This window comes from Microcebus murinus, chromosome 18 (assembly GCF_040939455.1).
Source record: "Microcebus murinus isolate Inina chromosome 18, M.murinus_Inina_mat1.0, whole genome shotgun sequence".
Taxonomy (NCBI): domain Eukaryota; kingdom Metazoa; phylum Chordata; class Mammalia; order Primates; family Cheirogaleidae; genus Microcebus; species Microcebus murinus.
The window spans coordinates 41,775,841-41,788,762 of record NC_134121.1 but is presented as its reverse complement, the minus strand read 5'-3'; the positions used below and the strand labels follow the sequence as shown (position 1 = coordinate 41,788,762).

Sequence of the window (12,922 nt, the reverse complement as noted above, 5' to 3'; positions counted from 1 at the left end):
CTTCCTTAGGGGAGGCCTGTGGGGGTGGGAGACAGGTACCTTGGAGGAATTCACTGTTAGTGTTGAAGGATTTATCCCGCCCCTCACCATGCCTCACTCCTCCCCATCCCCGCCACTTTCATCAATTCCAAGCAGGAGCTAGAACTTCTGCCTTCCTTCCTAAGAGTGCCTCGAGCCTATTGTCTGCAGGAAAAGCAGCTACAGTATAATGGACGCTAGGGTCAAAGTGCTTACCCTTGGATGACCACCAACCTTCTATATTAGGACACCCCATTACCTCCATTCCCCTCCCCCTTCCCCTTAAAGAGGTATCTCAGCACAGTTATTTACAAAGATTTATTACAGATTACAGCACGGAAGGAGTTCAGGCCTGGAGTCAGGGAAGAAGGGGAAGGAAGCAGAGTAGCTGGGGGACAAGGTGAACCTGGCTGCCCCACCATGTGCACCCCAAGGACATATACTAGGCGGCATTCCAGCATCAAAGCACGAACAAAACGCAACAAAGCAGCCTCTGCCAGTCCATCTTCCAGGCACCCACGAAGAGCAGGGGTAATAAGGGAAAGATTTCCAAAATGTTGAGGCTGTGGAGAAAGATGCCTGAGTCCTGGGGCCTGGTACAAGCCAGTGAGCAGAAGGGTGATGACTTGGCATCTCCCATAGGAGAGGACATGGAGGTGGAACTAAGTTCTCAGTATCTTCTTTCCCCAGATCTTAGGGTCCTGCCCTGTGGGTCTCCTGTGCCCAGGGGAGAGGATCTGGGGAGTAGAATTGTGAAGGGCAAATCTTTGTTCCTGGTTTCCTGGATTTTCCACTGTGGGCTCTCACATCCCACCTCCCACTGGGTGAATGAGGGAATGACTGGCAGGGGAAGACATCAGGCAGCAAGTGCCCAGGTTCTCTGGGTATCAGCCATAGGTGGGCAAACAAGCAAACACAGACCAGCCTTAGTCTTCTATAAGTCAGAAGCCGCAGCCCTAGCAGGTAAGAGGAAGGATACAGAATAGGGCGGGGACAGAGTGGGTTTCTGGGGAACAGTGATGCCCCCTCCACTTCCTCCTGGGAGATGCAGGACTGGGTGCCTATGTGCCAGGCTTAGGTGGGGCAGGGCGCTGAGGCTCCTCCCCTGGTTCTGCAAGGCAAGCAGAGAGGGACTCAGGGACAGGCCCCACCTACTAAGCTCCCAGCCCTGCTGTCCCCATCCCATACTCTCAAGCCTCACCACTTAGTGCTGGGTCTTCCACTTGGTCCTCAGAGCTGCCATCTCTCTGGGACTCATCCAGAGGGGGTGGGCGCTCCCAGGGCCCCTCCAGACCCTGGCCATAGGCTGTCTTCTGCCCAGCTGAGGACAGCAAAGAAGAGATAAAAACACAGGCTCTGAGTATCCATCTCACTGTCCTGGAGCATGAACTGAGTCTTTCTGATGGCTGAGGCTAAGCTTCTGTGAGGGCATTATGGCATAGTGGAGAGAGCACTGGACTAGGACAGCTCTTCCAGTGACTAGCTGTATGGCTTAGATGAGTCAGTGGGTACCTTTCTGAAGGAGATAGTAAGAGGGAAGTTGTGTAGATTACCTTAAACAAGATAATAATTAGTTATCTGCCCAGCCCAGCACCAGCACCTAGAAGCCAGTCAGCAGCGGTGGTAGTGCCCAACTAATTTTTTCTATATACTTTTAGTTGTCCAGCTAATTTCTTTGTACTTTTTAGTAGAGACAGGGGTCTTGCTTTTGCTCAGGCTGGTTTCAAACCTCCTGACCTCGAGAGATCCTCCTGCCTCAGCCTCCCAGGTGCTAGGATTACAGGCGTGAGCCACAGGGCCAGCCCAGATTGGTTCTTGAATCCTGGAGTCTCCATCTAAACACTAGAGGGCACCCTCTCACCCCATCCTAGGAAGGAAAGTGAGGGAGAAAACAGTCCTGAACAGGGCAAATCAGCCAGCCCTCTGCATCCTGGCAGAGACCACATCCCAGATTCAGAAACGCAGGCAGTGGGGATGTTGGACTCTCTCAGTCATCTACCCCTGAGTGTCCTCACATCCCCTCGCTACCATGGTTGAGCAGTCCTTTTGGGTCTAGCCTCAAACCTCATGTGGCTTTGGCCTTAATTCTTAGGGCAGGGCCGGGCGCTGTGGCTCACGCCTGTAATCCTAGCTCTTGGGAGGCCGAGGCGGGTGGATTGCTCAAGGTCAGGAGTTCAAAACCAGCCTGAGCAAGAGCGAGACCCCGTCTCTACTATAAATAGAAAGAAATTAATTGGCCAACTGATATATATATAAAAAATTAGCCGGGCATGGTGGCGCATGCCTGTAGTCCCAGCTACTCGGGAGGCTGAGGCAGAAGGATCACTCAAGCCCAGGAGTTTGAGGTTGCTGTGAGCTAGGCTGACGCCACGGCACTCACTCTAGCCTGGACAACAAAGCGAGACTCTGTCTCAAAAAAAAAAAAAAAAAAAAAAAATTCTTAGGGCAGAAAGGAATTATTGTGGAAGACCTGATTGGGAGAGGGACTGAGCAAGGATGGAGGAAGCCCATGTCTCACGTAGGGCTAGTGTGAGGCATCCTGTGGAGGGAGAGGACGGGGAGCCCCCGTGGTGTGACTGCCCTCTGCATGTGTGAGACTGAACCGGGAGGGGTTGTCTCAGGATACTTAGGGACCCACTCCTAACCCATGGTGGTGGGAAGCATGCATCACAGTCCCTTCAGCTTACCAAACACCCTGCTGCCCTTCAGGATTTCAGCTTGGCTGTCTTCTTCCTCCTCCTCTTCTTCATCATCATCCTCCTCCTCCTCGTCTTCCTCTCTTGGATAACCCAGCTCCCGAAGCTCCCCCAGCTCATCCTCCTCCTCTGAGCCCGGGTTCTCATTCAAGTTGCTGATGGACTGCAGGTGAGACTCAGCAATGCGCTGCACGGCTGGCACAGAGGGGACCCAGGGAGGCAAGTGTCAACCAGAGGCAGCCCATGGATCTGCAGAGATCACTCCCTCAGGGGCCCAAATTCAAAGGCCAAAGGATACAGGTCAGTCTCCTGGGGGTCTGACCAGGGCAGAAGCAGCAGGGAGTAGATTTGATCATGTTTGGCTCTCAAGCCATCCCATGATGCTGGCCCCCTGGAGGCTGGCACCAGGCAGCTCCCCCACACCACAGGGCGCCAGGCTGGGCAAGACCAGGCGGGCACAGCAGCAGCTTAACATTCCCTGGCTGCGGAGCTCCATCTGCCAAGAACCCAGCACTGGAGACAGTGTCTACCAGCTTCAAGCCCAGGCAGAGGGCACAGCGCCTGTGGGCCGGGACCTGGGGATTTGCCCCTTGCCATTTCTGGGGCAGTGCCCAGCCTGCATAGGGCTCACTGCTCACCCGGATCCTGCCTCCCATGCTGTGCGGTCACCAGCCCGGCACGGCCCAGTCATAGGTGCCAATCTGCACAGTCCTGCCCAGGCTCCGAGGGTAGGAACAATTCTGAGGCTGAGGACATAACAGTCTGCAGCCAGTAGAGTCTGTGCCTGGGGATGTGGCCTGCTCAGATGCGGCCCCTGCAATCTTGACCCACATCCCCAAGCTCCCAGCTCCCTCTGCGGTGACCTAGAAAGCACCCCCAGCCCCCGCCAAAAGACCTGCTTGGGTAGGGCTAGGAAGGGAACAGTGTGGGCAGCTGGAGAGACATTTCCAAAAGATGGAAAGGAGCAGGGGGTCAGGAGAGAGGGGCCAGGGCTGAGGGTTCTGGAGATGGCAGGAGAGGGGACACCGTAAGGACAGGCTGCAGGAGCTGGTGGGATTCTAGAGCATATGGGATACAAGCCACAGACAAGATGCTGACAAGTAGGGGTAGGGTTGCTGCAACTCCTTCTTAGTCTACCAGCAGCCCCTCCCCTCACAAGTCCCAGAGGGGTAGGTCCAGGCTGGAAACCTCCAGTGCAGTGAGCAGGGCACCGCACGCCTGCCAACTCGGGGACAGGCACAGAGGGTGCATTGTGTGTGCCTGCTGCCCCGCCCTGCCCCCAGCTCCCTGCCCAATGCCTCCTGCTGGCTCTGGGCAAGCCACCCAGGCAATAAAAGTGCAATAAATCTCCTTGCCCTGGCCTTGGGGACGTGGCAGATCTTCATCCTGAGCCAAGTGTGAGAGCTCCAGCCTTGAAGCACCCTGCTCCAAGACCGTGTCGTCTACCTCCCTCGAGGGTTCTTGACTTTTCCCCTACAAACCCCTACCCTGCTAGATGCTTCCTTTGCTCAGACGGGGGCTAAAGTCTACAAAACAGTGCCCTCCTGGTACAGAAGGGTCTTCGAGGGTTGGTGGGAAGATACGGGAGGAGAGGAGTGGCGGCTCAGACCGCTTCCGTCTCCCCTCCGGGGAGGAGAGTTCAGTTCTTAAGCCACAGTGACAACAATGGGTGTGTGCAGCACCTGTGCTGGTGCCTGTGAGCCTCTCACTCCTCGCCTCACCTCCTTCATGCCTCGAAGGGCTCTCTGGGGTCTCTCCCTCACCCCTCCCAGGCTGTCTCTTTCTCTGTCTCCATCTCAGGGGCCCTGGATACCCCCCCAAGTCTCCCTTTCTAAGTTTGAAGCTCCCCAGCACAGACCCCAGACTGCCCACCCCTCTCCTGACCCCTTCCCACTGCCCTGCCTCTGCTCACCTGGACTCTCCTAAGCTGTAGCCCAAAGCGGCAGCAGGCTGGGGACACACTTTTGGCCGCCGCAGGGTACTGGGAAGCACCCTGGCCCTAACCTCCTCCCCAGGCCTGCCTTCCCAGGCTTGCAATCCAGAGCCCAGCTCTTCCCCCTCACAGCCACACAGCCTCTCCCCAGCCCAGGGGAGGGAGGGGAGGGACTTCTTACATCCTCTCTTGAGATGTCACCTCCTCCCTCATGCCTGCTTTGGGGCCCTTCCACACATCCCTACAGGTAGGGAGGCCCGTCCAGGTGCTGAACCACACTGCCCGCTTGCTGCAGCTGTGCCCCTTCATTTCCTGTCCTGGAGGAACAGAAGAACCTCTGCCCTTCTCTCCTCACCTCCCAGCCTCTCCTCTCTGCTCTCAACCCTGGCAGGCAGGCTGACAGGTGCACCTGTTGACCTTGGCTGGTGCTGGGAACTTATTAAACCAGCTCCAAGGGAGCTCTCAGCACACCCTTCTGGTTGGTCTCCCAAGCTCTGTGGGAGGAAGGGGGCTGGCCAGGCAGGAAGAGCCTCAGGCTGGCCCCATGCTCCAATCTGCAGCCTTTCCCCTTCAAGTGTATCCCCCAAGCTCCCCAGCTAGAAACCAAGTCTAGGTTGGCCCCAAAGCCCCCTCTGACTCACATCTCCTCCTCTTTGCACACCTTCTTCCCTCTCTCTCAGATGCCCTTGCCTGCCTGTTAAATTCCTGTGAGCCAGTTGGGCGCAGTGGCTCACGCCTGTAATCCTAGCACTCTGGGAGGCTGAGGCAGGCGGATTGCTCGAGGTCAGGAGTTCGAAACCTGCCTGAGCAAGAGCGAGACCCTGTCTCTACTAAAAACAGAAAGAAATTAATTGGCCAACTAATATATATAGAAAAAATTAGCCAGGCATGGTGGCGCATGCCTGTAGTCCCAGCTACTCAGAGGCTGAGGCAGAAGGATTGCTTGAGCCCAGGAGTTTGAGGTTGCTGTGAGCTAGGCTGACCCCACGGCACTCACTCTAGCCTGGGCAACAAAGCAAGACTCTGTCTCAATATATATATATATATATTCCCGTGAGCCTTCAAATCCAGGCTTCACATCCTCTCCTTGCTGGAGTCTCCATGAGCCTTTGAGGCCAAGGACCCCAGGAGGGCAGGGACCAAATCTTACCCATCTTCTTCTGTCCAGTGCCTGCCAGTGAGAGCTGGCACACGCTAGGTGCTCCTTAAAGGTGTGCAAAAATGCCTTGCCTTTTAGTGCAGAAAGGAAAAGCAGGAAACAGTCCAGTGTGCAGATCTGTGCAAATGGGCAGGGAGAGCGGGGTGCAGCCCCAGGAGATGATTAGGGGATGGGAGGTGGTCTGGCAGAGGGAGGTGTGGACCGAGTCTCTTTCCCGTGCCTGATGGTTACTGCAGACCAGCCATCTCTTTTCTTTCACCCCTACAACCTGATGTTAGGGCCCACAGCTGCCCTTTCCAGCCTCTGGGCTCCTTGTGTTTTGCAAGGCCAGATTAAGAAAGGATTGGTTTTTAAATTGGGGTTGTGTTGCACAAAATGATCCCTCCCCATGGACAAAAGCTCAACATTTCACCTCCCTCCTCCAGTGTCAGCCCAGTTCCAGGGATCAAGGTGACAGCCAGATGGATGGGTGGAGGGTGGTACCTTTCAGCGAGGGGGGCGTGTAGGCACAGGGGTTGGATCTCTTCGACTTGACGTGGTGCCCCTCTCCTGAAGCTCTCTGCCAGGGAAATGCCACGTTAAATGGGCTCACCAGCGGCCCCTTCCCTTCACCCTCCCTCCATTCCCTGCTGCCCTTGGCAACCCAAGCAGACTGGTCCAGCCTCTGCTAATGATCCTGCACCTCGCCTGAGCTCTCCACCCTGTTGCCCTGGGAGGGTCCCCATAAGCTGTGGTTCAGGGCAGGACCCTAAGTGCCTGAGATTCCACCAGAGTCTGAGCAGAGGAGGATCTGCTGGTGGCATCCTGGAATCAGGCACTCTCTGAGGAGATGCTGACTGATATGCTAATGTGCCCTCACGGGTGGCACCCTGTGTTGGTGGCTTGGCACTGCAGGCACTTGCCCACCCCACCCCAAATGGCCCAGGCATCCCTCCTTCCAGCTGCCCCAGGAAACTCACCTGGTGGGGGGAGGCCTCCTCCTCTGAGGGAGGCCACCAAACCAAACCGAGAGAGCAGGAAGAGAGAAGAGGGAGAGAGAGAAATCCAAGTTACTTTCCCGCAGTCTCAATCTCAGGGGAAAAGGAAAGTGTGCCCTTTCCCTCCTGGTGTCGGGAGGTGCCATGTTGATAAATGAACCCAGTAGAGTCGGGCTCCCAGACCTTGTCCACTCCCCAGGCTTCAGCTCTGTCTCCCACTCAAAGGACTTTTTGCAGGGCCACCAGGAAGGCAACAGAGTTAGGGTGGAGCCAGGGCTGGTAGGGCAGGGAAGGGGCCCTACCTGGCGAGGAGTGCTCTGAGAGCCGGAACAGCATGGCAGGGGTTGGTCTCCGGCGCCGGATCTAAGGAGATTTGGGGGGGGGGGTGGACAGGATAGACACCTGCAGCCCACCCCCACCCCCAGGCAGGCAGCAGGGAACAAACAGTGCTTTGGAGTCCCCAGGGAACCTTTGAATCAAAGACTGTCAGAGCTGAAAGAAACTCTGTAGCTCACCCAACCCCCTCATTTTATAGAGGTGAAAACCCAAGGCTCAGAGAGGTTCTGCAATGTGCTCAAGGCCACACAGCACACCAAGTCCAAAAGAGGAGAAAAAACCCCAGTCACTGACTCCTGTGCTCATCCCACTCCATGGCTACTCCAGAACAGACATCTCCTTTTCTGTCTTCTCCCACCAGGGCCCTTCCTCTCCCCAGTGTCTGAAGACATCAGACCTCAGGAGCCAAAGCTGGCTTAGCTATAGCTCCAGCCGCCTCAAGGGATGGAACTTCTGGGAAAGATGCCCCGTGGGCGGTGGCACCCACATGGCTCTGCCCACCTAAGTTCAGCTCAAGGGTTCCAAAGAAACCAGATCCAGCTGCAGAGGGAAGCTGAACCCGGGCACATCCACCTCACACTGAGGGCCTGAGACCCTGACCAAAGGGACCTGGGGGTGTCTCTGGGGCCTGGGACTGGGCCCCTCTGGCAGTCTCTGTCAGGCCATTGAACTTGTTGCCCAGCCCTTGTGAAAAATGAAAAGCTGCCCTTCTTGCTACATGAGCCAAGCTGAATGGCGGTGGCACTGAGCACTCCCAGCAACTGCCCCCCCCATCAGCTTGGCAATCAGACCAACTGTAGGTTAATTAGGTCCCCTTTGAGCTCCAGGGAAATGCACAAAGAGAACCAGGTGAGTGAAGCTGAAACTGCCACCTCCCCCTGCCAAGCTCCCTCTGCCCTCCAGACCAAAAGCTGCTCAGGCCCAGGACTCAACCGTCCACCCGGTCTCCCCCCAAATGCGACTGGCCCCATTCTCACTGCTCTGTTGGGAGTCAGCTGCAGCTCAGCAACAAGTGACCCCCGCTGGGCCGTGGGGGGGCGGAGCCCTCTGTCACAACCCACCCGCCCCCACCACTGAGGCCTCCCAGCCTCCAGGAAGGCTCTTCCTCGGACTCAGTAGTCTGTGGGAAGAGTTCTGGCTTCCGTAATGACTGGTCACCTCTCCCTCCCTGGGACCTGGCAGCAGAAGGAGGTCAGAACAAGGTTCTGGCGACCCCAGCCTAGGCACACGCGGTGCGACCAGAGAGACGCAGGGCAGCGGGGTAGGGGCTTCCAACTCCTGCTGTGTAATAGGGTCGGCGATGTTTCCCCCATCTGACAAGGGCGGAGTGGTCCTGCTGGCAGTCCAGGGAAAGGGGCTAGCCTTGCGGGACTGCGCAGGGTCTAAAGGACCTGCCTGCTCCCGGGCGCTCGCTGCTGGGAACTCTCCGGTCCCGGGGATCAGAAGGGAGGCCCGGGGAAAAAGTTGCACGAGTCTCCAGCGAACTTCGCGCGCGGCCCGGCGCCCCCGCCGCGGCCGAGGCAGAGCCCGGACTGTCCTTCCGCCCCCACCCAGGCCCGTCCGCGCCGAGCGCCCGGCGGCACCGAGCAGCCCCCGGGGTGTGTTGGGGGCGCTGCCCGGGCGGGGCGCTCGCTGCCCCCTTACCATCTCCACCTGCCGCGGGTCCAGCTGGCTGGGGGGCGCGGGCACCGAGAACTGGATCTTCTTGCGGTCCTTGGGGTCCATGGCGGCGGGGCGGGCGGCGGGGCTGGGCTCGGGGTCTCGGCTGCGGTCCCTGCTCGGCTCCCCCGCGCTGCTCGGGGCGCGCGCTGCAGGCGGGCTGTGTGTGGCGAGGAGGAGGAGGAGGGCTGTTCACGCACAGATAAAAATACCGCGCTCGCGAGGGGAGGGCGCGCGCGGGGAGGAGGGGTCGCCTGTCGAGCCGGGCTGGGCGCGTCCCCGGCTCCCTCCGGGCTCGCCGGCCGCGCTCGCCGCGCTCGCTCAGGGCCTCGGTCCCCTGGCACCTCCGGCTCGGGGGCTCTGTGTCTCTCCTCTCCTTCCCTTGCTCTCTGGGAGCGCCTCCGAGTGTCTCTGCCTCTCCCGCTCTTCCTCGATCTCCCCCCCTCTGCCTCTCCTCTCCGTGTGTCCCTGTCTCTGCTGGGCTCACCCCTCTGGTCCCAGCCTTGGGGTCCTCAGCCCGTCCCCTCGGCGTGGCACTGGCGCCCGGGTGCTTGGAGGGAGGGCTCAGGAGAAAGTGGCCAATAAGCACCAAGAATCGTGCTCTCCTGGGGCTGGGAGGGTGGGGAGTGCGAGCCAAGGCCGGGCTGGGGGCCCCCTGCGGTCTCCCCAGAACTTGAAGCTGCATTATTGATGGAGTCCAGCAGAGAGGCTAAAGCAGGCAGGAAGGGGGGAGTCAGGACTCCAGCTTTAACCACTTCATGGCCCTGGTACTTGGAGTTTCTCGGAGGCCGTGAGGTCGTGGAGAGAGTGCCAACAAGTCACGCTGTGAATGGGGGTGTCCTAGAAATGGAGTGAGTGTGAGCGAGTTGTGTGTGGGAGGACACGTGTCAGTCATCATGGCAGGGAGTGTGTGCAAGTGCATGCCAGGGGCCCTGTGGTGCCCACGGGGGGGGGGGGGCTGTGGTGTGAGTGTGAGTCTGTGTGAGTAAGTGTGTCAGAGTGTCAAGGATGCGGGTGTGAGTGGCAGGGCGTGGGAGGACTGCGTGTGTGCGGGGGAGGGTGTGGGTGTGGGGAGGATGTCAGAGGCTGTCAAGGTGATGGGCAGGCGTGTGCTGGCTTGCAGGGGGGTGGGGGCTCCGTACCCACAGCAGACAGGGTATGAGGTTGTGAATGTGTGACACTCCTGGGGGGAAGAGGGAGATGTGTCCCTGCCACAATGTTCCCTGGATTCACGTGTCTCCTGCCTTTTCTCCCCAGATCTATCGGTGGGGGGCAGAGCCAGCTCAGAGTCGGGGTGGGGGTGGGCTTGGGGGCTGCCTGTACACGTGCCATCACGTGTGTGAGTTTGGTGCATAGGGGAACAGAGCTGGGGAGAGAGGGGGGTGTGCTCCTTTCCGAGGTGTGAGCCTCTCCAGAGGTGTGTGTGTCTCTGGACCAGGGGAGAGGAGAAGCCCCTGGCTGGAATGTCCCTGTGTCTGTCCAGGCTCTGGGTGTCTTTGCGGGAGCTGGGGTTTCCTCTGCGGTGTGTGAGGGTCTGAAAGCCTCTCTCCGGTGCCAAGAGGGTACACGTGTGTACATATGCGTGTGTCTTCCTGGGGCTCTGTTGGTATTGGCGTCTTCTCTCCTGCTCACTCTCAGGCCTGGAACAGCCAGGAGCCCTCCCTACCCCTCAATTCCCCCGGCAGCTTTTCCACCCCTTGGTGGAGTGAGAGGCCAGAGAAATGTTATGGAAACAGGGTCAGGGCCCACTCTGGGGGTGAGGGAGCTGGGCGGCAGGAGGGGCAGAGCTTTGCTTATGGGAATGGGATGTCCTAGCCACTCAGCTCCACGTCTGCCAACCCCAGGTCTGGCTCAAGTTCCTGGGCATTTGTTGACGTACATACTTGTTAGGAAACAGCCCAGCCGGATGCCAGGTTGCTGGCCCAGGGGCGTGGGCATCTCTGGCAGCCCCTGGCTTGGCCCAGAGCCCCTCTTCCCAATGGGGCATGGTGGGGAGTGGCAAAGGAGTTTGGCAATGCCGTGGGAGGGTGAATGAGGAAGTCTGGAAAGTAAGAAGGGGCATAGGAAGGGCATGGCCCAGGCAGAATCTGAACAGCCACTGGGCAAAGGTGGACCAAAGGGCCTGTGGCTTCCAGAGCTGGGAGGCACGGGGAAGGATGGTTGGGTGGGATGAAGGGGACAGAGGCGAGCTGGGTGGGTGATGAGAGGACAGGGACAGGGAGGCAGTCACCACCAGTTGCACCTCAGAGCCCTTCAAAGCCAGGAAGGCCTTGGGGAACATGGCAGCTGAGACTCATTTGACCCAAAGGGCTTATTTATGGAGGACCTGCCAAAAGTATTGGAGCTCTAGGAGACCCGCATCAGGAAAGAGTCCTCTGATGCCAGGTAGGGGCAGCTAAGAAGGGAAATGAGAGCCGAGAATCTTCCTCCTCCTCTAGGACTGGAAGATGGCATCTTTGGGGGTAGAGGGAGGGTCTCTGCCCTCTGCTCCCAGCCTTTGCCTGGCCACCCACACCTCTGGCTGCTAAACCCTGGGGCCAAGAGGGGTGGACAGAGGGACAGACACAAGGGACAGACAGGAAGAAGGAAGGAGAGATGACAGAGACTGCACAGAGACTGGAGGTGAGAGAGAGATAAGGGGGTAGGTAGGAGAAAGCGAAAAGAGACAACACATGTGAAAGACAAGAGACAAAGGCAGGCAGAGAGGAGAAAGCTCATGACGGAGAGAGGCAGGAGACAGAGATGGAGAGAGAGTAAAAATAGCTCAGCATTAAGATAATTGCAGCTCACAGCTCTGCCCTCCGTTAGGAATTAAATGAGGTTTTATTACTTTGATTTTTCTCTCCTGGATCCTACGCGACTTCTCAAGAACTTGGGGAAAAGTTTTTCAGGTGGGCGGCCAGGTGGTGGGGGCTTCGTGGGCGGCGACAGAGGAGGAAGGGAAGGGACTTCTGGGAGCTGGGGGAAGGGCGGGCAGGGGCAGGGAGTGGGGAGGGGCTGGGAGGACAGTGGAGCCCAGCAGGAGCTGGAGGAGGCGGCCAGGACCAGGCACATGGGAGGGGTGTGCACTGATGATCAAGGGGCCCGGATGACCTCCATTCACTTTGATTTAGGATTAATCATATGCAAATGAGATGTAAAAATAATATGCCACTCCTTGGTTATTATTCTTGAGTTAGAAGCACAGGCGGTTGGGTCCAAGGAACAAATTCAAGACCTTGTTTGACTTACCTCTGATTGAACTCTGGGTCTTCCTGCTTGGACCAACAAAAAAAGTTTATGATAGGGTGTCTGTTAGTGTGTCAGGCCTGAGCACAGTGTTTTGAGGCGTGTCCTTCCCACCATTTATCCTTGCCCGGTGCCTCCCACAGCACCTGGCATTCCGAGGCACTACATTCACCTCCTCTTGCAGGTAAGTTTGAGAAGGTGGTGCGAGGCCTCTGCCCTCTTTTGGAGAGGTGAGTAGAAGAGACGCTTGGGAATATTCCCTTCCTCTCCCCAGGCAAGATGTGGACACATGGACAGAACATAAACTAGGGAGTTTGACAGTCCTGGGTAGGAATTTCAGGTCTGTAACTTACTGTGTGAACTTGGAAAAATGTCTTACCTTCTCTGTGTCTCAGTTTCCTTATGTTTCAAAGTCCCCCCTCACGCGGTGGCTGTGACTATTAAATGGGGTAAAATTTAATAAAGCCCCTAGCCCAGGGCAGGGGACCTCGACAAAAAGGTTCCTGCTTCCCTGGAGCTTTAGGGATGCAGTTCTGAAAAGAGCCAGCAGGTGGCGGAGTCGGCCAGGGTTTGGGCCGCTAAGTTGCTGGCACTGCAGGTCCGTAGTTGGGCATCACACCTGTGACCTTGGCACCAGGGAGCGGAGCTGGAGCTGGCCGAGCTGGAGCTGTCTGGGTTGGCATGTGGCAGCTGGACGGGAGGCCCAAGGAAGTCCCGGGAAGCAGCCTTAGAGGAGCCGGGAGGGCTGTCTGGGCGCACCAGGGCTTCCTTCTCTGTGGCTGGGGAAATTGTGTGTGTGTGGGGGGGGGCGTTGGGGGGAAAGACATTCCAAGACCCACCTCCTCTAGGGAAACCCTGGACACCGAGAGGATAGGGCAAAGGTACCATCAGCCAGGACGGTGGTGGCACTAGGACA

General features: G+C 57.9%; 2 protein-coding genes across 3 annotated transcripts in view; both read right to left on the bottom strand.

Annotated features, from left to right (window-relative positions):
• Positions 1-12,922, bottom strand: part of TCAP (titin-cap) — a 60,738-nt gene that overhangs the window by 23,721 nt on the left and 24,095 nt on the right. The window lies entirely within an intron of this gene.
• PPP1R1B (protein phosphatase 1 regulatory inhibitor subunit 1B) lies at positions 324-9,329 on the bottom strand. 2 transcript variants are annotated; one of them, XM_020280970.2, is made up of 8 exons: positions 9,266-9,329; positions 8,764-8,938; positions 7,086-7,146; positions 6,766-6,788; positions 6,290-6,365; positions 2,706-2,909; positions 1,220-1,339; positions 324-1,129 (listed from the first exon to the last, which is right to left on the bottom strand). In XM_020280970.2, the coding sequence occupies exons 2-8, from the start codon at positions 8,842-8,844 to the stop codon at positions 1,080-1,082; spliced, it is 615 nt and encodes a 204-aa protein (XP_020136559.1). In that variant the 5' UTR covers positions 8,845-8,938; positions 9,266-9,329; the 3' UTR covers positions 324-1,079. The 2 variants fall into 2 exon arrangements, with proteins under 2 accessions (XP_020136559.1, XP_012621358.1); XM_012765904.3 differs by having other exon boundaries at positions 9,123-9,305.